Source organism: Dunckerocampus dactyliophorus, chromosome 14, assembly GCF_027744805.1.
Source record: "Dunckerocampus dactyliophorus isolate RoL2022-P2 chromosome 14, RoL_Ddac_1.1, whole genome shotgun sequence".
NCBI classification, from domain to species: domain Eukaryota; kingdom Metazoa; phylum Chordata; class Actinopteri; order Syngnathiformes; family Syngnathidae; genus Dunckerocampus; species Dunckerocampus dactyliophorus.
This window is the reverse complement of record NC_072832.1, coordinates 23,275,818-23,302,558: the sequence shown is the minus strand read 5'-3', so window position 1 is coordinate 23,302,558 and position 26,741 is coordinate 23,275,818. Positions and strand designations below refer to the sequence as shown.

The window sequence follows — 26,741 nt, the reverse complement described above, 5'->3', positions numbered from 1 at the left end:
GGGGGTGAAATGGAGAAAGGGAGGGAAAGCAAGGGCAAACTAAGTCTGACAGAGGAAGCTCTCCATGGGTTCATGTTAGTTCAGGGTTATATATGAACGACTGCAGGAACACGCATAGTTAGAAGCATACAAGCACAGGTAGGTCACGAAAACCACTAGAAGCGCTGATGGTAGCGTTACATTGATGATACGTAATCACGTATGCGCATTTATCTGCACAATTCTACCTGTATAGTCCTACATTTACACTTCTGGTTGGACGTTACCTGCCTTTTATTGGTGGTGTACACGGTAACTTATTCTTACCTCTCATAGAAAGATTACCATTAGTCCTCAGAGTGATAAACAAAACACAGCGTACAACATTCCTAAATATTTCTTTCCGATATGACTGTTTCCCAATGCGTGAGATTATCTGACAGAAATACCATCGTGCTGCATTTAGTTTGCTACAGTTATTCTCAATTAGTGGGCGGGTCGCACACAGCGAGTCCAAAACGACATTGAAAAAGAGACATTTATTCATTATGGCTCATGCATACACAAATACATATAACGGTAGTACGTTTTGCGGTCTTATTTAAAAGTGCCCTTACACAGACATGCATTTTAAGCATGTCCCTCCTCATTTTCGTCATAAGGTACTCTGAAATGCGCTACTTTTATTCCTTGGCTTTTAACCCCAGCGTGAGACTCAGACTCATTTTTATTTGACTCTGTATTTTGTTATATATTATCTGGCAATTTTTTTATTCATGTATTTTTATTGAATTTTATATATTTATAAATATATTTATTCATTTATTTATTTAGTCAATTAATGTGTTTAACTACAATTTTTGACGTACAGCCCATGCGAAAATGTGGGTCACCAAGTTGGATACGCGTCTTAAAAAACAACAACAAAAAAACGTTAGATGGCTGGATACTTATATATAACCAAAAATATGGGCAATGTTTTTGCACTTTTTTTTTTTTTTTTTACTAAAATTTATTTTATCTCACTTTAAACACATCAGCACCAAAATAAATGGCATTAAATGTGGTCCCATACAGGGGCGTCAAACTGGTTTTCACCGTTTCACCTCAGAGGGCCGCCTTTAACTGCAAAACCCTTTCATATAACATCGCCTCATGATATTATTACACATTGGATAATTAGAATTTGCATTTTGTGTTGTTTCACCAACAAACTTACATTGAAATCAGAGGTCAAAGTGCCAAGCAGAAATGTGATTACTAGATTACTAGTAACGATTACTAGAATTCATTTGAAATAAACACAAAAAACAAAAAAAAAAACCTCAAATTGCATGCAGAACAAATTTGACAAACAAATGCATTTAGCAAGTAAGACTGTCTTTTTGATTTTTTTTTAATTACTTCATTTAAATATATACTATGATATAAATATATTTTTAAAAAATAAAAATGTACATAAATGATAGTAATAAAATTAATATATATATAAATATTTTTAACACAAAAATTGACATAAAATTATAAAAAAGTGTTTTTTAACAACAAATATATATTATAATATAAATAGACTTAAAAAATAAACATTACATAAATAATAGCAATAAAATGTATATATATATATATATATATATATATGTATATATATATATATATATATATATATTAGATACTAAAAACGATCAAATTAAATAATAAAAAAATAAGTGTCTTTGATTTTATTTTTTTTACAAACTACAAAATAAATATATTTAAAAATAAATAACAATGTACCTAAATAATAGTAATAAATGTAAAACACCATTTGTATATAAACCTTTTTTTTTTTTAATAATACTAAAAAAAAGTCAAATAAAATAAAAAAAAATACATATCTTTTTGAAGCGCATTATTTCCAAGCTTTAGCGGGACACATAAAACAATATGGCGTGCCGAATCTGGCCGCTGGGCCTTGAGTTTGATACCTGTGGTCTCCTAGTTGCAAGCATAACTCTAACCTCACGGCCTCTCGTTAGTTCTCGCACTAATCTCACCCAGGTGGACAAAACGCTGGAAAGTGGAAGACATAAAACTTGAATTTGGAGGACAAAGTTTGTGTGTGTGGAAGTGCTGCTATTGACATCGCTTCTCGGTAATTGACGACACACAGCTCACGATCCTCTACGGCCGGTACGGATGACTGCAGTTATGGTTTCATACAACCGAGCCTCATCAGCCGGCAGGGCAATTTTGGCGCCGTTTAAAATGTGAATTGATGTCCGCCCATGCAAATGAGCGGGCATTCGATTTCGGCCTGCCGGCGGGCTGGCCTTTTGTGTCGTGCAGGTCAGTGGTCATCTCAAGGTCGCTCTTTATCACCTTGACTAAAAAGACACTAATGCAGATGCATCAAAATATCTTCTACAATCCCTGTTAGGAATAACAATGAAGCGTTTCCTTCCATCCACTGTAAAGTTTTGACTGAAGAGCGTTCACAAACAAACATGTGCAGCGCTGCAACACAAAGGCAGATCTATTGCTTCTATGTCTACACGGGCCGAGCACGTGGCTGCGCTCACTGCAGGCTAAGAGGAATCCCCCGCGTCATCGGAGGGCTGCGCATTGTTTGATATTGCCCCGACTTTAATTCAGGCTGGGAGCAAACATTAAATTAGTGCCGTTTGACAAGACCAGTCAATGGCCGTTTTATTGGGTACAAGCAGTAACGGCGCGACCTTTCCAAAGAGCATTTCCAGACCATCACGTGGATTATATCGCTTCGGCGAGCCGCCATTAAAGGCGGGGACAGCATATTCACTATTGTCTTTAACATTCATTTTCCTGCGCAGAAACAGAGAAGAGGCTTCTTAGAGCGCATGTTATCACTTTGTAGGTTCATGTGCGGCTTTTTTCCACTCTGGCCGAGTAGATAAAGCGAAGCTCTCAGCTGCTCAAACTAACTTGGAAAGACCTTGACCGCACCATGGACCACATACTGCTCTTATCGCCGTATCGGGCCTCACCTGCCGTCCATCGCACGCTCTCGTCACGCCTTGCGACACTGCCTGACGCCCGGACTCGCCAGCGCTCCCTCTCTTCTTATCCAAGGTCTTGACATGCACCTCTCAGAACCAGATGGCCCGTACCCAGACCATGCACCACGGGTGTGCAAAGTGCGGCTCTGGGGCCGTTTGCAGAGCTTTTTTTGTGTTTGATTAGCCTGTGGCGTACTCTGTTTGCAAAATGAAGCATTAGAACACTGAATTGGAATATTATGAAAGAGAATTTGGGCTGTATGATAAGAAAAAATAAGATATCGGGGAAAAAGGTTATGGACTTAAAATCAAGGCTTTTTTGGGGGATTTTTTGGACGAACAAGGTATTTTAGAGGAGAGATTCTCAACTGGTGGGTAGTGACCCAGAAGTGGGTCACGCAACCATTTTGGGAGGAAAATTAAAAATGACAATAAAGTATTACAAATACATTAATAAAACAAAAACCATAAAAATAGCAATCATCATAATAAATCAAACATAATAAATACATTCAATTCAACTGATGTTTTTTTTTTTATTTTGAAGCAAAATTTGCAATATTTAGTCATCTTCTTCCTTGGTATACATTCACTGCACAGTTAGAAGTGAAAGGCCAGATTTTGTGGCCTGATTTAGTGCAATTTGATATTCAGTTTTAATCTATTCATTGTTTGCAGAGCCGTATGGCCCATTAGGCAAGACAAGGCAAATGCTAAGGGCACCACGGCCTACAGAGGGTGACAAAAAATGCCAAATGTTTTAAAAAGATGACATAGGGTTTTGTTTTTTTTTTTAAAGAACACATAGAATATATTTGCTTGGCTTGACTTAACTAAAAGTGGGTTCGCGACTTAATGACCGCTGGAAATGGTGGGTTCCAAGTTGAGACCATCTGAGACCCCCTGTTTTAACCCTTATGTTTATCTTGAGCGGTGGTGGTCCACGAGGGCTGCATAGCGGCTGATTTTTTTCGTGCTTTTTTGCTCTATTTTTCCCCATTTTGCAGATTTTTTGTCTGATTGGACACCACTGTCTTAGATAATATGTGCTAAACAACAATTATTCCTATCAACATTTCAGCTTTTTTTGTGCCTTTTTTGCTCTGTTTTTCCTGTTTTGGTTAATTGGTCTTAGGTAACGTGCTAAAATATGCAAAATACTGCTTTGAACATAAGCAAACATTGACAGGAAAAATGTGACTTGCCAAACTTGCTTGAATCAAGCTAAAAGGCATAATGGCGAGTCAAACTTTCTTGTTTCGTTGTCGGATTATTTTACATCTCTTAAGAAGTATAGCTTTGATTTGTCCAAATATTAAGATAAGCAAATTGGCTCAACATAGAAAGACAAAATATGGTGAACTTTTTTGATTTCAGCTTTTTAATCTGAATGAGATTTAATTTCCAACGCAAAGTTGAGATACGAGCTGTTTGTTCTTGAAATATATTGAACTGCTTTGCATATCCTGACCCACACTGGACTGGTTTTTGCGTGTTTCATAAACAACAGGGTGAAGAGCGTCAAAGTGGCGCCCCGCAACCTTCCATCTTCCTGTCTTATTAGGATTGAATGGACATTATAAGTTGTAAAAGCGCTTCCTCATCCAATTAGCAAGTGCTTACTTAATGATGGCCGCTGATTAATTCCATGTGTATTGTTCTTGGACTGCGGACACAAAGACATGGCTAGGAGTGTAAATACAATGAAAACGCAGGCTTGCAGGTTAACTGCTTTCAACCCCTCCGCGAGAAAGGACTTGAGGGAACGGCGATGTGCGTTTTTTTTGTCTGATTGATGGTCTCTTGTCTGTGCAAAAGCTGACTGGGCAACACAAACATGTTTTTTTTAAGTGCATACAGTGAGCTCAGCCTCCATCGTACAGTACGGCGCGTATGGCGAGCCATTTCAGTGCACGTGGTGCGCACTCGGTGGCGAGCAAACATACCGTTTAGCGGTGGCATCCCGGGCTGGCGAGCGACGTTCCATCTTGGCTGCTCTCCATTTACAGCACACTGTTGAATTGCAAACAAAGAGATGTCTCAGAAAGGTCATTATGCTTTCATAACATGAGATCAGCAACACTTTATGGTCTCATCCCTCCATCTTGTCTCTCGTCATCCCAACGCCAAGACGACAACCGTGGCTCCATGTCTGGCGTTTGGCCAGAGCGGGCCGGCGGCCACCTCGGACTTTTAATGCTGACACATCGCTAACACCCGCCACGGAGGGGGGGACCTCTTGAGATGCTGAAACATCAGCGCAACACCACTTCGGGAGGGAAAGATGGACACTTCTGCAGTTGGATTTTTAAACGAAGCTTCAATGGATGAACAGTCTACCCAGAAAACTGTTAAACCGAATCAACATGATCGATGGTTTGCCAGGGAATAAGAGCAACGCTCATAATGCGGTTTTTGAGGGGTTCCCTTTGGATGCACCGTGCCACTGAAAAAGGTGTGGCTTGCAAGATCTGCAAAAACAATCTCCATGTTGGGTGGGTTTGGCGCTTGGGATCATCTCGATGCTGCAAAGGCATTTTAAACACACAAAGTCTTGTTTTTGCCCACATCGCGGCCACGAGCCACGTAAACGAGAGCGAGAGGAGGGCGCTTCATCGATATGCGGCCGATACGGAGGCAGCAGGGGCCGCTGATTGATGATGCAAGCCTTGTTTGTGACCTCTGACTCCCTCGTCCCTCCGGGGGGTTAAACTTATTACCCTTTGACTGGCCTGCGCCTCGTGCTGCAAAAAGATTGAAGGATGACCGCAGCTTTGGCCACAACGTGTCCGGAGGGGGGCTGGGGGGGGGCTTGACCATCCAAAACCCAAGAGGGATGTGACCCCGGCGTTGCCGCACGCTCTGTGGATAATACTATTAGCACGTCAATACAAGCATACGTGTGAGAGGTGTGGGGGAGGCATGGGGGGGTGATTTTTTTTTTAACCTGGAAGACAGGGATGTTGCGGGAGTAACTGATCTGAAGGTCAGACGCAGCTATCAATGAAGTTCAGCATTTATGTGGTTGTGATTAAAATATGAGAAATACAACAACTAACAGAAGCGCAATAAAATAAACTCCGGTGGCATGCAGAATTGTAGTAGTAGACATGCGTAGTAGCCTAGTTTCTAATCTGGAGTAGGAGAGGGTGTATTGGGTGCTCGCCAATACGGCACGTTGGAGGCAGGACATGTGTGCCCTACAAAAAAACACACACACGCACACTCAAGCCGTTGTAGTTGTAGGCTGTGTTTTTCCTCCAGCCATCTTCGTGACTTACTTCTGCTACACAAGACGAGTGACGAGAAATAATGCAACTATTATGTAGCAATGCACAGAAATGCACAAATTCTAAACATGCAAACATACACACACAAGCAACAGGAATAAAGTACGCCCATATGAGCAGTTGGAGCACATATTTGCCATATAGCGCATGTTATTCAATACCACACTAGAATGTAGGTTACCAGAAAGTAAACAAGCGAGGAGGAAAACCCACACCAGCACACATGCGGTCGCACAAGCACGTTGGCAGCGGCGGTGCACGGGGGATAGTCTCCGGACAGAATTCGCCCCCCGACAATGCAACACAAACTTTAAGGACAAAGTGGTTACAAAAAAGAGCATAGTACCTTCTCGGAGCATCCATGAGGAGGAAGAGGGTGGGACACCTGCAGAAGCTGGCGCGGTCTCATCAGCGGCGAGCAGAGAGCGAGAAAGAGTGGATGTATGCGTGTCGGCTGGGCTGAGGGACTGAGGGACTGAGGGAGGGGGATCCGACCCCTCCTCCTCCTCCTCCTTCTTCTTCTTGTGAGGACTGCCTTCTTAACGGGATGGAGGGGTAGGTGGGGCCACTGCAATAAAGCAAACACACACAGAATTTTTCAATGCTTTTTCACAATCATTCCCGCCTCTTTCAGGACTTCCCGGTTAACCCCCAGAACCCCCCCCCCGTACAGTAATATTAACACGCTCTCATTAGGCTGGAGTGGAACATATGCCGTCGATGGACCCGCTGGACTCGGTCGGCGTGGCGATTCAGCTGGACAGTAAGAGGAGAGCGTGTGGGGTGGGAGGGGTGAATAATGAAAAAGATGGAGAAGAGCGGTGCCAGGATGAACAGCAGCAAAAGCTTTTAGCTGTTCCTCAAGGGTCACACAGTGCCAACAACCCCCCCCCCCCCCCCCCCCCCCCCCCCCCAGCCACCCTTCCCATTTTTTTCTTCTCCACCAACCCTCCATCCCCACATAAATCATTCCCCATATTCCGCGGCTACTCGTTACATTCAAAGTATTGATTTTTCCCTCCCCTACCGCAGCGCTGATTGCAAAGAAACCCTTTCACAACAGTCACAAACAGGAAGTGGGGGGAAAAAAACAAACCGCGGCGGGGGGGGCGCCTTCCGACGGACTGCAATAATGGCGGACTTGGAAGGTTTTGTGACAACATGGAGAGGGCTGCGCAACATACAGTACTTGGAAGCAGGGGCGCACTCGCTCATTTGGGGGCCCAAGGCAAACCCAGTCATTGGGGCCCTCCACACCTTGTACTGCACTGACAAATGTTTTTTTTTATTATTTTAATCAACATTTTTGCAAGTTCACTAGTTACATAGGCATGTTTATATACCCCCCGCACCCCTCCAAAAATATTTTAAATACAGTGATGCCTTGGTTAACATCATTAATCTATTCCAGAAGGTCCAACTCAAACCAAAACGGACTCTAACCAAAGCAAATTTTCCCATAGAAAATAATGTCAATCCAATTAATCCGTTCCAGACACCCAAAAATGTTAACACGAAACACATTTTCTAGACAATAATTGTAGTTGCACAAATCATGAAAAATGAATGGACAATGGAACATTTAACACCACTTTTACCTAGTTTTGTTGGGGGAAAAAAATCCACAAAACCATCAATTAACAAAATAACACAAAATAAACACATTATTCTGCTGCAACCACAATTTGCAAAAATGTAAAAAAATATACCAAACTAAATATCAACATTCTGGAACCAATAAACATGTACCTTGCCTTTTAATATAGAAAATGAAAAACACAACAACAACAATCGCCGGCGAGGATACGTGTGCTATGTTTGACTCCCTGCTGTGAACATGCTAACATGTAAGTTGAATGCTTATGTTTTGTTGCTGGAACCAGAAATGAGTGTTATGGATGTAAATTGAGACAAGTAGAAACACAGAGTGTTGCCGGGTTGAGAGACTGTTACACGGCAACCGGACATGTGTATGCATGTATGTGTGTGCATCGCGGCCTATGACGTAGCCACCTCTGAGCCATACCTCTGAAATGACGATGGTCTTCTCTTTAAACTGTACAATTCAGAGGTCTTGAAAACGACAAATACAGCACATTCTCTTGCCTAAACGTTTAGTAGGGTCAAATCTAGGTTTTCCTACGCCCCAGTTGTCACATGATTCGCTTTTTGGTGGAAATTTTGCCTCAGTTTTCGCACAATACGGCACGCATCACACTAGTTGGTGAAGCAAAAAAATAAACCAGCTTAGAAGTCAACAACCTCAGTGTGAAAAATGTCAATTAAATTGTTGTTAGGGGCAAAATAGACTGCACTACTTGGCTGCAACCAGCAGAAGCGCTGTGGATTGAGTCTCAACTAGTTTGTGGCCTGAAGAAGAACAATAACATATACTGTATGTTTAGTCCTTATACAGTCAAACCTCAGTTATCATACACCCAAGTTTTCGGCAAACATTTTCTGGGAAACTTTTCCTCAGTTTTCGTACACTGTCTTGTGGGAGTGTCACGAGACACTCACTGCACGAGACGGGACGATACACGAGATTGGGCCTATGAGAACGAGACGAGACGAGATTTTAACATTACTTGTAACAATATTTTTTGACAATATACTGCAATCTAGTCATTACACTCTTCTGCACTCTGTGTGTATACTACGGGCTGTATGACTGAGTGAATCCTCTTGCTACCTGCACATGGCAATACATTGAAGCCAGCAAAATAATCAAGTTCATTTTCATTTATTGTGTGATTAATTAATTGATTTATTACTATCTCAAGGTTATGGCCCACGAGACTCTTTCTGAATGAGAAATCTGCAAGATTTTGTGCCACAAGATCTTGTGAGAACCCTACTGTCTTGGTTTTCGTACAATATGACGCGTAACAGGGCCGCACAGTGGTCTAGTGGTTAGCACGTTGGCCAACACAGTAACAGCTTGGAGATTGGGAAGACCTGGGTTCGATTCTCCCCTGGGCATTTCTGTGTGGAGTTTGCATGTTCTCCCCGTGTGCGTGTGGGTTTTCTCCAGGTACTCCGGCTTCCTCCCACATTCCAAAAACATGCAGGTTAATTGGTGACTCTAAATTGCCCATAGGTATGAATGTGAGTGTGAATGGTTGTTTGTCTATATGGGTGTACCCCGCCTCTCGCCCGAAGTCAGCTGGGATAGGCTCCCCGCGACCCTAATGAGGAAGAAGCGGTATAGAAAAGGGAGGGATGGATGGATGACGTGTAACAAACTAGTCCGGTTGTCCTGTACTCGAAATGGAGGGGCCAAACAAAGCACCCTGTGCATTGCTGACTCACAAGCCGTGCATTTTTTTATTTAGTAAATTAATTTACTAAATAACCCGCCATGGGGCCAAAGAAAGTTGTAAAGAAGGTGAGAAACAGGATGTATGTGTCCATTCCTCATTTTTTATGTAAAACTATAACTATAACATGTATTTTAGTTCATATTTTTGGGTGACTGGAACAGATTACTTGGGTTTACATTATTTCCTATGGGAAAAATTGCCCTGGCTTTTGTCAAAATTCATACCGAAAACCAAGGTGCCACTTTTTTTTTTTAAGTAAAAACTGTCTGATATAGCCCCCCAAAACTTGTCTGAATAAAAGAAACTGAACAGATATTCAATAAAAAAAAGAGAAAATTAACCTATTCGAGCTAATAGAACAATCAACTTGTTATCTGTCCATATTTGCCTGTTGACGTTTATGACTGTGTAAAAAAAACACTTTCCTAGTATACTTTCTGCATGTAAAAGTACAATTATTCTCCATAAAAATATTTTTTATTAATATTTTTGCGTGTCTGGAACTGGATTAATTGGATTTACATTGCCTTGGTTTTCGAATTAATAACGAAAACCGAGGTGCCGCTGTCGTAAATTTGACTGGCAACATATTTTGTTAAATATGGCAACTGGCAACATATTTTTTCCCACTTACATACAGTGCCAGTCCTAAGTTTGACTTGAACGGTATATCACAATGCACATGCTTGTAATAATAATAATGATAATAATAATAATAATACATAGTATGCACTTGACAACAAACTGAAAAACAACACATTATATCAATCATCGCTGTATCGTGATCCATCCGTCCATTCATTCATCTTCTATGCCGCTTATCCTCACTAGGGTCGCGGGTATGCTGGAGCGCTCTATCGTGAGACTATCCATAATTGTTTGGAAAAAGTTGGGGCAATATCGCATCAATTCCGAACCGCTATCTGCTCGGCCGGAGTGAATTTCATGTATGTTTTTGTTCATATTTTTGGGTGTCTGGAGCGGATTAATTGGATTTAAGTGATCCTACGGGAAAAATTGCCTCGCTTTTCGTATATGTTTTGGTTTATCGTCAAGTCTTTCGGAAAGAATACATAACAAAAACCGAGGTATTACTATATTAGATTGAGTTTTTGTTTTTTAAGTACCCCCCAAAAACTCTGAATATAAGAAACTGAAAATATATTCACGAAGACAAAATGAACCTACATTGCACATATTTGCCTGTTAAAACAATTGTGTGCAAAAAAACACTTTCCTAATATAAAAACAAATGATTAACAATTGTATAATTATAAAATAATTCACATAAATAATAAATTAACTCCCATTGTTTCCTATAGGAAAAATTGGCTTAGTTTTCCTAAGTTTTGGTTTTCGTCGGCCTTTTGGAATGAAAACTGAGGTTCCCATCGTACTGTGTTTGCACAAGTGATTTTATCTGATCGCTTAGCAAACATACAACCGTGTTTTCAAAAAAAAAGGGTCACCACTCTTCTGAGATTGAAAGTGACCATCAGAGAGAGGAGCAACCGCTGCCGTTGCCATGACAGCACAGCTGAGGATAGTTTGAACTCTGACCTTGGTCCGCCGCATGTGCTCTCAAGCGGTGACCAAATCAGGGTCAAATAAAACCAAGGTCGGCATGGGTCAAAAGTTAATGACCCCTCTCTCTGGTTACGCAACCAAATGGTATCAAAGTCCCCCAAGAAGCATCATTCATCCTAATCAGAGAAGCGCACCTTGCAGGAGTAAGGCCGCGTGATGGATGCATGACACTCTATAAGACATGGGAAAAGATCAATGGTGGCAAAGATGACAAATTTACCTACAGGATGAACCGGTGTACAACAACCACTTTCCAAACAAGTCCATTTGAACCTGGCATTGACAAAGATCTCAAGCAGCATGAGCTACACAACCAGTACACATACAGCACATGGTCAGAGAAAGTGGGATCGGCCAACATTGGCATAAAAATGAGATATTTGTTCACAATGCCAATGATAGAGGCGCATGAACAGCAAACTGGCAGCAAAAAAATAAGCGACGGGAGACATGTTTAATAAACGCGGCTTATAATTTCACTGATTGTATTAGTTCAGAGTTTCATACTTTGCACTTTGTTCTTGGATGTTTGCCAGCATTTATTTCATTGGATTCTTATTTATGAAGACTAACCTGTCTTACTCGTTGATGGTAGGAGAACATATGATTTTAGCTGACTACTTCTCGTGACTTTTTAATGACTATTTTGCTAAGACAGAATGTTTGAAATAAATATGTCACTATTTCTATAACTTGTATTGCATATTGCAGTATTTATGTGCTTATTTGTGAAATGCAATCACAGTAAAAGCAGAATCATGTGTTCATTCATTCCACGCCATTAGTCTGAGGGAAGAGCTGCTACATATACATTCATCCTTGCTATATCGCGGTTCGAAGATCACGCCCTCACTATTTTGCGTTTTTTCGCTGTTTCATGGTTATATGCAGCATTCTGGTCACTAGGCATCAACTTGACGTTATATTACCTTTCACGCTGCATGTAGACTAGCTACTAAGCCAGCAGAGCCAAGCCGACATGCCATGCATGACTGAGAAAGACATGCCATGGTTAAGACGGACATGCCATGGCTGAGATCGGGTGAAAAAAAGCTTCTCCTCTCATTCCGTGTGGAAGTGGTAAGTTTTTGGCTTCTTTGTCCCCACTCCATTTGAAACACTTTCTTAAGTTTAGAATAAGTAAATTGGAGAGGCTAACTAGTTAGCTTGCTATACTAGCGACAGCCATCTCTTGTGCCCCAGCAGTGATCCCCTAGCCTGTACAATGTGATGAAAACAAAGAACAATAGGAGTGTAAAAGTGACTATCGGGGTGTTATTTCACATGGCTACATGTCTCTAATAATGTTGAAACCGGTATTTCGAAAGTTATGCTTTAACTACTAAAATATTCCGTTTATTAATACTGACTCCTACTTCATGTAAATTCACTTATCGCGGTCAGTTTCTGCAACCAATTAACCGTGATAAACCAGGAACAACTGTGTTGGCATCGGTAATCAAGTGCTGGACAATATCGGATATTGGTTGGAAAGCCAATATCGAGCATATCTCAAAATATTCATTTGAGAGAAAAAAAAGCTGCTGCCATTAATGGTAAAAAGCCAATAGAGCATCTCTAATAGGAAGTGAACACACCACTGGTAAAAAAAAAAAAACATGTTTTTCTAATGATAAATAATTTTAATGTGACGTATGATCTGTGCAGTTCAGTGGAAACCAACTTGTTGGGGAGGGGGGGGGAGCATTAAAAATAGGGGTGCCAATAATTTGCGGTCTGATAATTATCGGGCCCACTTAAGGGGAATTATGTCATACCGATAAGTCCGTTAACATAAAAAATTGCTCCAATAACCAATAATCTAAAAAAACCCTCTAATGAGGCCTGCACGGTGCTTTAGTGGGTAGCATGTTGGCCACACAGTCAGAAGATCTGGAAGATCTGTGTTTGAATCTCCAGTGGACATCTCTGTGTGGAGTTTGCATGCTCTCATCATGCGTGCTTGGGTGGGTTTTCTCTTGGCACTCCAGCTTCCTCCCACATTCCAAAAACATGCATGTTAGGTTAATTGGAGACTCTAAATTGTCCATAGGTATGAATGTGAGTATGAATGGTTGTTTGTCTATATGTGCCCTGCCATTGGCTGGAGACCAGTCCACAGTGTACACCGTCTTCCGCCCAAAGTAATCTGGAATAGGCTCCGGCATACCCCCGCAACGCTAATGAGGATTAATTGGCATAGAAAATGGATCTGCCTGTGACGTTAATGGCCTGTCGTAACGTCCCCGAGCTCACTTGTAAACAAACCTTCACTTTCCGAGGAAGACATTTCGCGTGCTAATTGGACCAAATGCTGAGGGGGGAAAAAACCTTATCAGCTACCTGTAACGCCACATTGCTCCCATCTTGCGCCACGTCGTTTGAAATGTGCGAAAGGTTTGCCAGAGACCTCCGTGGGGTCACACCGGCTGCCCAAATCAGTGCACCTTGCTGGGCCACACCAGGTGGCTCCTCTCGCTCTATTCTCTGGTTCACCTGACCTCTGTAGTGCCACACCGGCTGCTCGGCGCATGGTGTCCGAATGCAGTGCACTTTGCTGGGCCACAGCAGGTGGCTCCCTCCCCTCTATACTCTGGTTCTCCTTATAGTAGTGATGTGGTAGTAGTAATGTCATATTTGATTAGGACAAATCAACAGGTACAGTTGGTTGGTCTAGATGCGTATCCAATCATCTACCACAAAGAGATTTACATCCCTAGTCACAGTACAAGCTGGACTTCATGTGAGCCGCCGCTCCCCCCCGTGCCGCAGCACTCGTGCACTCGTGTTACCAGATATTTAGACAATAGCGGCTGTGTGTGAAGTCATTTTCAGTAGTGTAGCAAATAAATATACCGCTATAAAAGCTTTACAATGATTACTTTAAAGCACACCCAGTCCGTTGAAAAGATGCACAGTAATCAAAATGGCTGCTGAAATGTGAGGGGTGTCCCCACGTTTTTGAAGTACTGCAAGTCTGGTAGTGTTATGAGTTGAGTTTACCTTTAAATTCATTTGCTGGGGGAGGATTGTAACTTACAACAGTCTTATTTTATTGTACGTATATAAATCCCTCCTGCTCGGTTGATAAGTGATTCAACAACATCAACAGAAAAGTAGGACATCTGTTCCAAAAAAAAAAAAAAAAAAAAACGACGGGATTTGAGTGAAACAGGAAAGTGCAATGATCCCATGATGAGTCAGACGGGGCTGCTGTTTAAGAAAGGATGGCTCCGTCTTGGGAGTGGAGAAACTGGGTTGGGATGGATGGAAGGGGTAAAGACAGATGAAGGGGTGGAGGGAGTGATCAGAGGGGTGCCAGACACAAAGAGGCCAGGCCGTGGCCGGTGGCACGCGATGGGCAGATTAACCAGCGTTTCCTCCCCTAACTGAAGCATTAGGACACCTGACTGAGTCCCGCCAATGGCAGCCAGCCAAGGATTTATATGTGTGTGTGTTTGAGAGTAGTGGGGGGGGGGCAAGCTGGGGTTCGCCTTGCAGCAGCACTCAACAACACAAAGAGGGGTGGGGTGCTTGTAGTCTTGGAGAGTGGGGAGAAGGAAAAAAATATGGGGTTGCTTGGAGTAGAGTGGAGTGGAAAGGTGGGGGCTCCAAGCCTTACACCCCCACCCCCTTACCATCTGCTGCCCAGGCTAAGTGAGGACAGGGGCAGGGCCCGGCGGACGGCGTGAGTGGCGAAAACACACACGCGTACTGTAGGCGCACCTGTTAGTGTGCCAGTGGGTGGGCGGGCCGACACGGCAGATGGACTGAGCACCCCCTTTTTAAAAAGGGAGGATGTCCACCCCACATTCCTAAACCGTGCCAACGAACGCCAGCCAATTCTTTATGTTTTGCCCCGTTTGATTAAGACATCCGTGATTAGAGACATTAGGGGCTTCGTGGGAGGGTGTGTATGTGTATGTGGGAGGGGGGGGGGGGGGGGGGATCACTTATCCATAAGGCTTTTACTGTAAACAAACACCAACCCCTTTTGACTAATGCCACTTAGCAAGCCAACATGTTATCTCATTCAGTGTTGCTTAAGACTCGGGATGGGCGGCTCCATACCAAAATATCGACACAACCGATACCGGTACCAATTCTCACATTACCATGTCAGTATTTTGACACGTGTGTGTCATGTCTTACTCAATTTCAGCTTTGCTGTTTCAAAAGAATTAAAATTTTAAAACAGAGTCTTCATGATATCCTGTTGGCAGGAAGTACTTTTCCTTCCACGTCTTATTGTGGGAACACAATTTAGTGATAAATTGGCCCACTTGTCAATTTATAGCGATGTAGCAACCTGTGTGTATGTCTTGTCAACATCACAGTAGAAATAATGCATAGTACATTAGTATATAAAGGGGGTGCACGGCCAGTATGAGGGAATTATGACGTCATACCGGTAAATATAAAAAATAACTCAGATAACCGATAACTTCAAAAAACGCAGAGGCGAGATTATTCGTACTGTGCAGGGGTGAGCAAATCAACGCTCCTTTTTTCTCCGGTAACGGTGACGGCCTGGCGTAACGTCCCCCGAGCTGACTTGTAAACAAACGTTCACCGTTTCAGAGACAATTCGCATGTTAGTTGTACCAAATGCTCCGTGATAAGGGGGGAAAAAAACATAGTGCAAACAAAAAACCCTATCAGCCAGCGCCGCGGCGTTTAAAAAGTGCAAAAGGTTTGCCAGAGACCTCGGTGGCATCACACCAGCTGCTCGGAGCATACCTTTGGACACCACTGCTGTACATAAACTATGAAAAGAATAAAATAAAATAACCCACCAGCTGGGTCCTATCGATGTAAAACAGTTTCTTGCTTTGTTGCAGTAAATTCATGTCTTCTGTATTGTTTGTCATGAGTTTATGTACAATATACGTCACACATGATACATTCTCATTTGGTGACCTATGAAAAGTGACCCGTGACTGATTTTTGGACGCCGACCCTCTGTTTGGGAAACCTTTGCTTAAATGATTGATATTCTGTGTTGTTTATCATTAGCATATGTACAGTGTATGTCAAAATTATGGCCCCAGATGATATATTTTCAGTCAGCGACCCAATAAATATGAACTTGTCAACCATTTTGGGGCCTAGTTCTCAGTATGGGGAACCCTGGTGCACATTCTCTTTATTCTGTGTTATTTATCACTAGTACCCGTTATCAGTACTTTATGAGGTATATGTCAATATTATGATCATAAATTATGTATTTTGATATGTTTTGGAGTCAGGGAGGTCAAAGTTGTAATTTGAAATTTGGGAGACCCTGGCTTTCATCATTGTATGGCGCCCCAACAAAAACTGGCCAGTGACCCATTTTGGGAAACCCTGGTCTAAGCTACTTTTATTCTGTGTCCTCAATCATTATTTTGAAACACAGTATATGTCAATATTATGCTAATGTGTGGTATATTTTGATAATTGTGGATCTCAGGGAAGAACCACTATCTAGTCCATGGACTGGGGTTGGGACCTGCAGGGCCCAAACCAAAGTATGGGAAACCCTGCATTATATCGACTGAAGCATATTCAGAGGCTCTAAAGCAAAATTTGCTTTTTATTGGGGAGCTATTATGTCTGTCTTTTGGAAAAAAAAAAAAGGGGGTCAGCGCAGCAGACAGTTCAGTCTTGCTGAGCAGTAATCTGAAAATACCAGTAATCCTCCATACACACACACACACACACACACACACACACACACACACACACACACACACAGCCCTTCTGGAGGGCGAGGTGGTATAGCATGGAGAGGTGCGGCCTGGTCTCCGCTGCAGCAGAGCCATGTGTCTGTGCAGGCTTGACACGCAAGCGGAGCTTTACAGCTGCCAGGACTCACACTGAGAGATGAAGCACAGTAAAGCTGCCCCCGCTCACTCATTGGAATAATTGACACTTTTTTGGGAACGGCGCATACGATGCAGGTCACGAAAATGTTGACGCTAATAAGCCAAGGTGGAAAGCGGCAAATTGCATTTATTGGTGTTACTGTAACTGAGTACGTGTCTCGTGTGTTTGTTTCTTTTTCAAAATCTGTACTTGTACTTTTAAGTATGTTTTACCGCAAGTCTTGCAGTTGGCTACATTTTTAAATATTCATTAGAGTAGAAAAATATAAACACGCATACACACAAACCATAGTGGATGACGGCTTAATCGAGGCAAGTTTGACCCGATATGTTTCTTCCATAAGATGGCAATTTAACAACTTTTATTAGGATAGGGGTACATTTTAAGGCTGTTACGTTTTGACTAGATTTTTAGACCAAAAGAAAAAAACAACCTAAAATCTCATACACCTGCTACCAATTAGCATTAGCGATTTTAAACACCTCTAACTAACTTCAATGTACATTTTAGTTAAACAGCTGATGTATAATAAGCATAACATACTTCAGGCAAACATTTTCTGTGGCTCAACAAGAGACACGGCTGACACATTACACATCCCAATGGCAGTAGCTACTTCCCGACTACGGCAACACAGTAATCCCTGGTTTATTGTGGTTAATTGGTTCCAGACCCGACCGTGATAAGTGAATTTCCACGAGGTGATATTCCATATTTAAATATGAAATATTTTTGTAATTACAACACAGAAAACACGTTTACAAACTTCTAAATACGGTTAACATTAGAGCCCTGTAGTTATGAAATAACACCCCTAGAGTCACGTTTACGCTCCTATTACTCAATAGTAGCCATAAGAGAAAATAAGATTGTGCTCGTGTGTGTCGCTGTAAATGTGTTGCAGTGCCGGGGTGCTGAGTGGTGGAGGCAGACAGGAAGTGCTGTCAGAAGTTCAAAGTTGCGTCATCGCTTGGCGTGGGTTACGGACGCAACAGTAGCCCGTGTTACGGATTATTGTGCCTGTTGTGAGATCATTCAAACCTGCAACAAAAGCATGTTGTTCCGGCAATCATGTCTAGTGCTTGCGTGTCTCACCCACCATTACAGTAACGTTTGCTTAAATAAGCATATTTTTACTAAGTGTGGCTCCGGGGCTATTTGTGGCCCGTGGCGCAATCTATAAATATAATTTAACAAGAATACTAAAACACAAAAAAAGTGTAAAAATAAAATTTACGAGCATAAAGTTGAAATATTAAAGAAAAAACACCATCCAATTCCTTTTCTTCCGCTTATCCGGGTCTGGGTCAAGGGGGCAGCAGTCTCAATTGGGAAGTTCAGACTTCCTGGCCTCTGGCCCCCTCTTCCAGTTCCACCGGGAGGACACCAAGGCGTTCCCATGCCAGCTGCGAAACATGATCCCTCCAGAGCGTCCTCGGCCGAGCATGCCTGGAACACGTCACCAGGGAGGCGTCCGGACTAAATGCCCGAGCCACCTCAACTGGCTCCTCTCGATGTGAAGGAGCAGTGGCTCAACTCTGAGCTCCTCCCGGATGACCGAGCTCCTCACCCTGTCTCTTAGGGTGAGTCCAGCCACCCTACGCAGGAAACTCATTTCAGCCGCTTGCATCCGTGATCTCGTTCTTTCGGTCATGACCATAGGTGAGGGTGAGAACAAAGGTCGACCAGTAAATTGAGAGTTTTGCCTTCCAGCTCAGGTCTCTCTTCACCACGACGGTCCGGTACAGCGACCGCATGACTGCAGACTCTGCGCCGATCCGTCTATCAAACTCACGCTCAATCCTTCCCTCACTTGTGAACAAGACTCCGAGATACTTGAACTCCTCCACCTGGGGCAGGACCCCATTCCTAGCCCGGAGGGAGCAATCCACCCTTTTCTGACTGAGAACCATGGCCTCGGATTTGGAGGTGCTGAGTCTCATCCCAGAAGCTTCACACTCAGCTGCAAATCGCCCCAGTAAATGCTGAAGGTCACAGCCCGATGAGGCCATCAGGACCACATCGTCCGCAAATAGCAGAGACGAGTTCCTAAGGCCACCCAAACTGGACTCCCTCGACGACGCCTTGGCTGCACCTAGAAGTTCTGTCCATGAAAATGATGAACAGAATCGGTGACAAAGGGCAGCCTTGGCGGAGGCCAACGTTCAACGGAAACAGGCTCGGCTTACTGCTGGCAATGCGACTCAGGTTCCTGCTCCAGTTGTACAAGGACGGAATTGCACGTAGCAGCGCGCCATCAATCCAGTCTCCCGGAGCACCCCCCACAGGACACCGCGAGGGACACGGTCCAATGCCTTTTCCAAGTCCACAAAGCACATGTACCCTCCAGTACCCTTGCAATGGTGTAGAGCTGGTCCAGTATTCCACAACTAGGACGAAAACCACATTGCACCTTCTGTAGCCGAGGTTCGACTAACGGTCGTACCCTTCTCTCCAGCACCCTGGAATAGACTTTCCCAGGGAGGCTGAGGAGGTGATCCCCCTATAGTTGAAACACACCCTCCGGTCACCCTTCTTGAAAAAAATACATTAAAAAAAGGGCTTAATATCATGATTTATTAATATCATTAATAAAGTTGAAATTTTGGGAAATATAAATATAAATTTTGAATATGCATAATATAAAATATGGGAATAAAGCTAGACTTACAAGAAAATTTACAAGAAAGTTGAAATAGCTGTAAAATAAAAAAACGGCTGTGATTTCACGAGAATAAAGTCAAAATAGAGAAAAAGTCATATTTTACCCAGAAAAAAACTCCATTAGCATCCACTTGAAATATTAAAGCAAAGACGTTTTTTTGTAAGTCGTAATATGAGAAACAAAAAATTAAGTTGTCATTTTTGGAAAATTAGGTTGAGAAAAAACAATTATAAGAATAAAGTCATATTACAAAGACTAAAGTTGAAATATTTAGAAAATTAAAAAAAAAAATGGGAAAATGAGAGCAAAGAAGTTGACACGAATAGTCTTTCACCTTTCACAAAGCTAGGATGCAGTTTTTTCTTGAAATATAGAACTTAGCATCTCTACATGTGTTGCTTTACTAAATCAAAATCAAATCAAAAGTGGCAAACTTGCATCCTTACATTTCTCACTACATGGCCTTCGCTGGAAAAAGTTAGTTTCATGTTGGACGTATATAATACGATATTCGGCTCCATAGCTACAGCTGTAGTTCCCCCTCACTGTGGCCGGACTGCTGTGTCAATGTGCGGGGAGCTCGAACGCAGTGGCGGAGCTACGTGGTGGCCGTGGCCACCCCACTGGCCATCTAGCCATTTCAGGCATCAATTTATTGCCACCCCTATGTGAGTAATGGTCTCACCTTGGTCAATGCACAATGAAACATTTCTGGCTCCGCCACTGCTCGCACGGGGAAGTGCTGCTCTAACCGCTGGTTGTTTATACTAGGGACCGTCAATAAATTATTACACTGAAGCAAGTTTGTTAAAAAAAAAAAAAAAAAGTCACATTCTAAAATCACACCACAAATTGAGCTACACCTATGTCAAATGTTTAGTCCTACCTTTACAGTAATTTGCACTGCCATTTCTTCCAATTTTATCCTTTGATGGACTTTTATTGGATGGCTCTTTTATTGGATTAGGGGCCTGACTCAGGTGTGTTACAAAAGCCAAACAATATTGTTGGTCATGCTGTAATAAATACTTTAGTTGCATTATCCCTAGTATTTGTACTTTTTATAGTCCTTTTTAAAATCTGAACTCACACGTTTACTTAAGTGCATTTTCAGTAAAGCAGGAGAGCAACAGAAGGCTTCAAGGGTAGGTGCAGCAGCACCTTGAGAAAAATAAAGAAAACCACCACCTGCTATTCTTGCTTTAACTACATTTAAAAAGGCAAAACTGGTTTTAGTTTCTACAGCGAGCGTCAACAATGAGCAGAAAACCCCACAAAATATGCTCCAGAAAATCTGCTTTTCCAGACACGAGGAGACCCCAACAATATGTCCAGAATAAAATTTCTGCAAAGTACATTTATTCAAGTACTTTTCCAACTCTCCCTACTTTGCAGACTCCCTGACGCTGATATGAACACACAAACACAGCAGTGATAACCTTACTTAAAAAAAAAAAAAAAAAAAAAAAAGCGGTAATCAAGAAGTGAGGGGTTGGCACTTGGTTTGAGAAAGCGCATAAGAGTCTTCCCAGGGAATTTCCGTAACAATGAAGCTGCACTGAAGTTCCTGGAATTGAATGACATTCATAAAAAAAGACAATAAAACTCGTCTTGACTCAGTTGGAGCATATCGGGTCAAACTTGCCTTGATTAAAAAGTGGTAAGGACAAGCTTGAGTTGTGTTGGTCCTGCAGATCACGATGCGATCCAACTGCACAACCAGGAAGTACTTCAAACCAGCCACCACCTGCCGGCAGGGGAAAAGTGTTATTAAAAGATTGTAAGACATCCTTAAGACTAACTAAAATTTAACCCTTACTGAAGCATAAAAGGACAAAATAAATCTACCCAAAACTTCCTAAAGTGAAAGCACATTTTAAGATACAACAGTCGCTATTTGTTGGAAAACAAAAATGGATGAAAACCGAGGCAATTTTTCCCCATCAATCCATTCCAGACATAAAAATAATATTTTTTAAAACATTCTAGAGAATATTTATAGTTTTATGTGAATTAATGAATTGACAAATTGTTAATGCAGACTTAATGGGAATTCTGCCCATCATCCACAATCTTTGTGAGACAAACACACGTTTCTTATCTATGCGTTCTAAAGATATGAAAACAGCTTAAAAAAAACAAACAAAAAAAGAGGCAGGTAATGAATGCATGTAATGGGACACGCCTATTACACCTAGAAAGCCTTCAGGAACTCCAAAAACCGCCAGCTATGTTTTATATCCATGCTGTGAGCATGTACAGTAGTAATAAGCACATTGATGCTAACATGCAACAGTATTTTGCCATATTTTGGTCCTTTTCAGCATTAGCGGAACTTCCTTCCTGGGCACATTGATTCTGCATAGCATCATAGAAAGGAACGCTACACCTAGGCAACTTTTCCAAACTCAAAAACAGCAGCAGTGGCGGCAGCTCCAAGGTAGCGTTACCTTTCAGTAGTGGCCTGAGGCATTGTGAGCGAGTGTGTGGTGAAGCTAGTCGCTAGCTGGATAGCAGCTAGCCAGTGTGGTGTGGGGAGGTGTTAAGTAACAAGCTCTTGGGCGTAACAATTTAATAATAATGTCGTTGTAGCTTGGTTAATATGTAATATAAATTGAGCGTTGTTGGCGCTTTTTGGAGGGTTTTTCAAAAGGATTTATAGGAGTCCCATTACATGCATTCTTAGCTGCCTCTTTTTAGCTGCTTTTGTAGCTTCAGAACACAAAAGAGAAAGACATGTCCATGTCTGACATAAGTATTGTGGATGGGCAAAACTCCCAAAAATGTGCAGTTTTCCTTTGTGTTTCTCACCTTCTTTAATCAAAGTGCTGATACTCACAACTTTCTTTGGTCCCCATGATGGGTTATTTAGTAGTCGCACTCAAATGTGCGCGTGACGGTGAGTCAGCAATGCGATTTTGGCGGGACAACTAGCTTGCACAATATTGTACAAAAACCAAAAGTGTAGGAAAACAGAAGTAACATTTTAGCAAAAATTGGGTAAAAAACAAATCATACGAAAACTGGGTCATAAAAACCAAAAAAGCTATACCTGTATTCAGACCCCTCTAGCCACTCAAATCTAGCGCCTGTCTTGTGACTTTCGGAGATTGACTTGAAAGCACATATCGTTCTTATGCTGGTGTTAAGCTTCTGTGGAGTCACTACACATCCCGTCTGATACCATCTTGGTCCACTTACAGCTCTTAGTCAGTTGAGCGCTTGATGTTCAATTCTCTGCCCAAACAAAAGGGGCAGTATTTTACGGAGCATCAACTCGACTATTTAGCTTGTTAGCTTCCTTCATCGTGAGCAAACAATGGCCATTAGAGACAGAGGATTTATGAACCTGGGATTAAACCACGCATTAGTCACTTTCACTGCAAATGATTCAAAGGCGGGCTGTACGCCCTCTGATAGACTGTACGGTAATGCTTCACTTATCGAGGTTAATTGGTTCCAGTTCCGCATTTCCTGCGGTGGCTATTGTCTCATCAATGTATTGCAATGGCGGCTTTGCCCAATATAGTAGACGTAAAAGCAAATAAGCCATTAAAGGAGCAAATAAAACTCCTGCTCGTGTTCGCTATGGAACCTTACTGCCAGGCACAGGAAGTGACATCGGTGGTTCCAAGGTGAGTTTTGTGTTGTTGTGGGTAATGGTCCCAACTGCAGCCTGTCATGATTATTATTATTAGAGATAATTTAAACCTACAATTACTGCCTGTTCTGGTGATCACATCTCACGTTGTGGCGACACCTAGTGGCCAATGTAGAACACTACATTCACAAGTACGATGTTTCTTCCGCTTTATATTTCTATTTTACTTCATTTAGCCATTTTTATGCTTAATTTAGGCAAAGAATACCTACAATTTGATCCAATATGCATTTTTTTTTACCAATAGGTTGCATTCAACCACAAAACAGCAATCATTTTTTTAAAAGTGAGGGAGAGGTATTTGAACCACGAAATAGCGAGGGACAACTATATACATAGGAAACGGTCAATTATTAAAATTGGACGTCATTAAGTGACTTTCAGTCCAGCCAAATCCCTACTTTGCTTACTAAGGAGTTGACAATACTGCATCCTGGACTGATTGCCATTACATTCAAAAACACATTCACACAAATTTACAATTTAGAGGCTCCAGTGAACGAACATGCATGTTTTTGGGATGTGGGAGGAAGCCAACCTGTCATATTAATAGAAATGAATATAAATAGTTTTGCCTTTCCTCACTTATTGTGCTAATTTTGTGATCCTGTCATTAGTAGAGAATCAGCTACACAAATGCCCCGTTTGTTTGCATGCTAGAAAGCTAGCATGGACAAGCCACGCCCACTCCTCTACGTCATACAAACCTTCCGCAAACACTTTTTACCTGAACTTTGGCTGACGTTATATTCAAAATTCGGTAGAAAAAGTGCTCCTCTGGGTTGACTCTGTTGAATTCCGACACGGCGAAATGAGCCGCCACCAATACTTGGTGGTCGGTCACCGGCACTTGGCGAGGCTGGCCGGTCATCCTGGCTCGACCGTCCGTTTGTACGCCGACAAAAGCCACAAAACACACACCACACACCCAGACCCAGAAAACCATGGTGTGAACCCGCCAGGCGTGTTTGCAAAGTGGATTCATGTCGGTGACGAGGACAAAAAAAAATGTTGAAAGAGGCTCACCTGTTTGCCATCAGCTCATTTGTGACCCAAATTGAAAGTGTGCGCGCAACCCGAAATGCCCGTGTTACCTAGCAACCGCTGTTGCTATGCTGCCGTCAAGGAAGCACAAAGTGGCGTAAATGAGGCAGGGCTTGATTTACATAAAACTTTCATCCAATTCATCAAGACAAGTCCATTTAATGTCTCATTAAAACTTGGGGGGATAACGGGACATTTCAGGATGAAGCTTAAATGCACTATAACCTTTACACGCGATTTTTTTTCAATATTGGACTCTTCCAATCTCTGCTAATGACACTGAAATGTATTTGTCGATTCATGCATCAAACACCTTTGTAAATGTTACTGTTCCCTAACTTTATGTGAAAATTAGAGGACCATTCTTGAAGAAACGTAACAAACATTCCATTTTAGACTCACCAGAGCAGTGGTGTGGGTTGGATGTACGTGGCATAATGAAGGTGGGTGTTGGAGGGCATTTACAAGAGATCTTTTTATAGATTTTGTGTGAAAAAAATCATCACGGCTAAGGAGACAGTCCATCCTTTGAATTACCAATAAACTATCCTGGATTAGAGCATTTAAAAGTGAGGCAGGTACACTAAACTTGAAATATTTACATGCCATGTAACAAAAGTATGTCTTTTTGCAGCAAGTACAGACAATATGAACAATTTACATCAAGACCTTATGGAATATGTTGAATATGTCCTAAATGTATTTCTACAGGAAATACAGAAGTGGGTTATTGTGGTATTTTATGGTAGCGAGCATAAGCAATTAGCTCAATAGCGCCCCATAAGCCTAGGAGTAGGAATGGACTTTGATTTAAATGATTGAACCAGCATAAAAGATGTCTTACTCTTGATAATTATCTACTCATATACTGTACATACAAACAAAACAAATAAGTAAAAAAAATTACTTTTAGTAATAAATCGCTCATTGTTATTGTATTTTACATTTGCTGTCATAGGCAGATAGCTCACTAGCGCCTCAAATATTTGGAGTAGTAACTGTTAGCTGATTGGGGAAAAACTCATTGAAACAGAATATGAAGTGGCTTTGTAATAAAATATACAGTGCACCCCAAAAAACAGCAAAGGCAAATAAACATAAGTTACAATTAAGCACAGTCACTGTATTTAAATTGATCTCTAAAATAGGTTATATCCAAAACATATCTTATGGTGGGCCGCACGGTGGTCTAGTGGTTAGCACGTTGGCCAATACAGGAACAGCCTTGGTTCGATTCTCCCCTGGGCATTTCTGTGTGGAGTTTGCATGTTCTCCCCGTGTGCGCGTGGGTTTTCTCCAGGCACTCCGGCTTCCTCCCACATTCCAAAAACATGCAGGTGAGGTTAATTGGCGACTCTAAATTGTCCATAGGTATGAATGTGAGTGTGAATGGTTGTTTGTCTATATGTGCCTTGCGATTGGCTGGCGACCAGTCCAGGGTGTACCCCGCCTGTCGCCCGAAGTTAGCTGGGATAGGCTCCAGCATGCCCCCGCGACCCTAATGAGGATGAAGCGGTATGGTCTGTTATGGTCTGTTTTTTGTACTACGCACTTCAAAAATAGATTTAAAAATGTACACACTCCTGCACAAGAGCACCAAACATGGGACATTGAAAGGTGGACGAAAGTTTTATTTTCTGATGAGAAAAAAATATAACCTTGACGGTCCTGATAGCTTCCAACGTTACTGGCATGACAAGGAGATCCTACCTCAGATGATTTCCACACAGCACAGTGGAGGGGCACCATCATAATCCTTCAGTGGAACAATGGAGCTTCAGGTTGTGCAGGGGCGTCAAACAGTAGCTAGCTATGTGGAGATGTTGCAGGGGGCATCCCTCATGACTGAGGGCCCTCGGCTGTGTGCTTTTCAACAGGATAACACTGCACTTCACAATGGACTTCTTCCAGAGGAATAAGATCACTCTTTTGGACCATCAGCTGATTAACAAGGAAATCCTCATTACTCACTTTTTTCTTTATTTCTATTTTAGGGGGATTTAGTTTATTTTTTTAGCTCAACTGATGAACAGCCTATTTCACTTTTATGCTTGTTTGCAATAAATTGCTTGCTAAAATGTTTTTTTTCCTCTCACTCCCATTACTTCTTTTTGCATTTCCTTAAGATCCAACAGTGCAAAATGCAAATTCTTGCAATTTTTCAAGTGGTCTTAAGATTTTGATCAGGGGTATGCATCGCTTTAAAGTTTTCTACAAGAGAAGGAAGATCACAATACATTTTAACAAATGATTCCTTTTATTTAAAAGCAAAATTCCAACCACAAAACACTTAAAAATGTTAGTGTTGAA

The 26,741-nt window shown here is 42.0% G+C and overlaps 1 protein-coding gene across 2 annotated transcripts in view; it reads right to left on the bottom strand.

Annotated features, from left to right (window-relative positions):
• LOC129193827 (uncharacterized) overlaps nt 1–24,276 on the bottom strand; it is a 41,184-nt gene extending 16,908 nt beyond the window's left edge. Inside the window, exons 1-4 of one of the 2 annotated variants that reach the window (XM_054798525.1) lie at nt 24,115–24,276; nt 21,372–21,473; nt 6,630–6,851; nt 4,940–5,006 (exon numbers count right to left, since the gene is read on the bottom strand). In XM_054798525.1, the coding sequence (XP_054654500.1) occupies nt 4,940–5,006; nt 6,630–6,851; nt 21,372–21,473; nt 24,115–24,258 (535 nt within the window). In that variant the 5' untranslated portion in view covers nt 24,259–24,276. Of the gene's footprint in view, nt 1–1,696; nt 5,007–6,629; nt 6,852–21,371; nt 21,474–24,114 lie in introns of those variants that run through there. The other variant, XM_054798524.1, reaches the window with a different exon arrangement.
• Nucleotides 24,277–26,741: the final 2,465 nt, after the last annotated feature.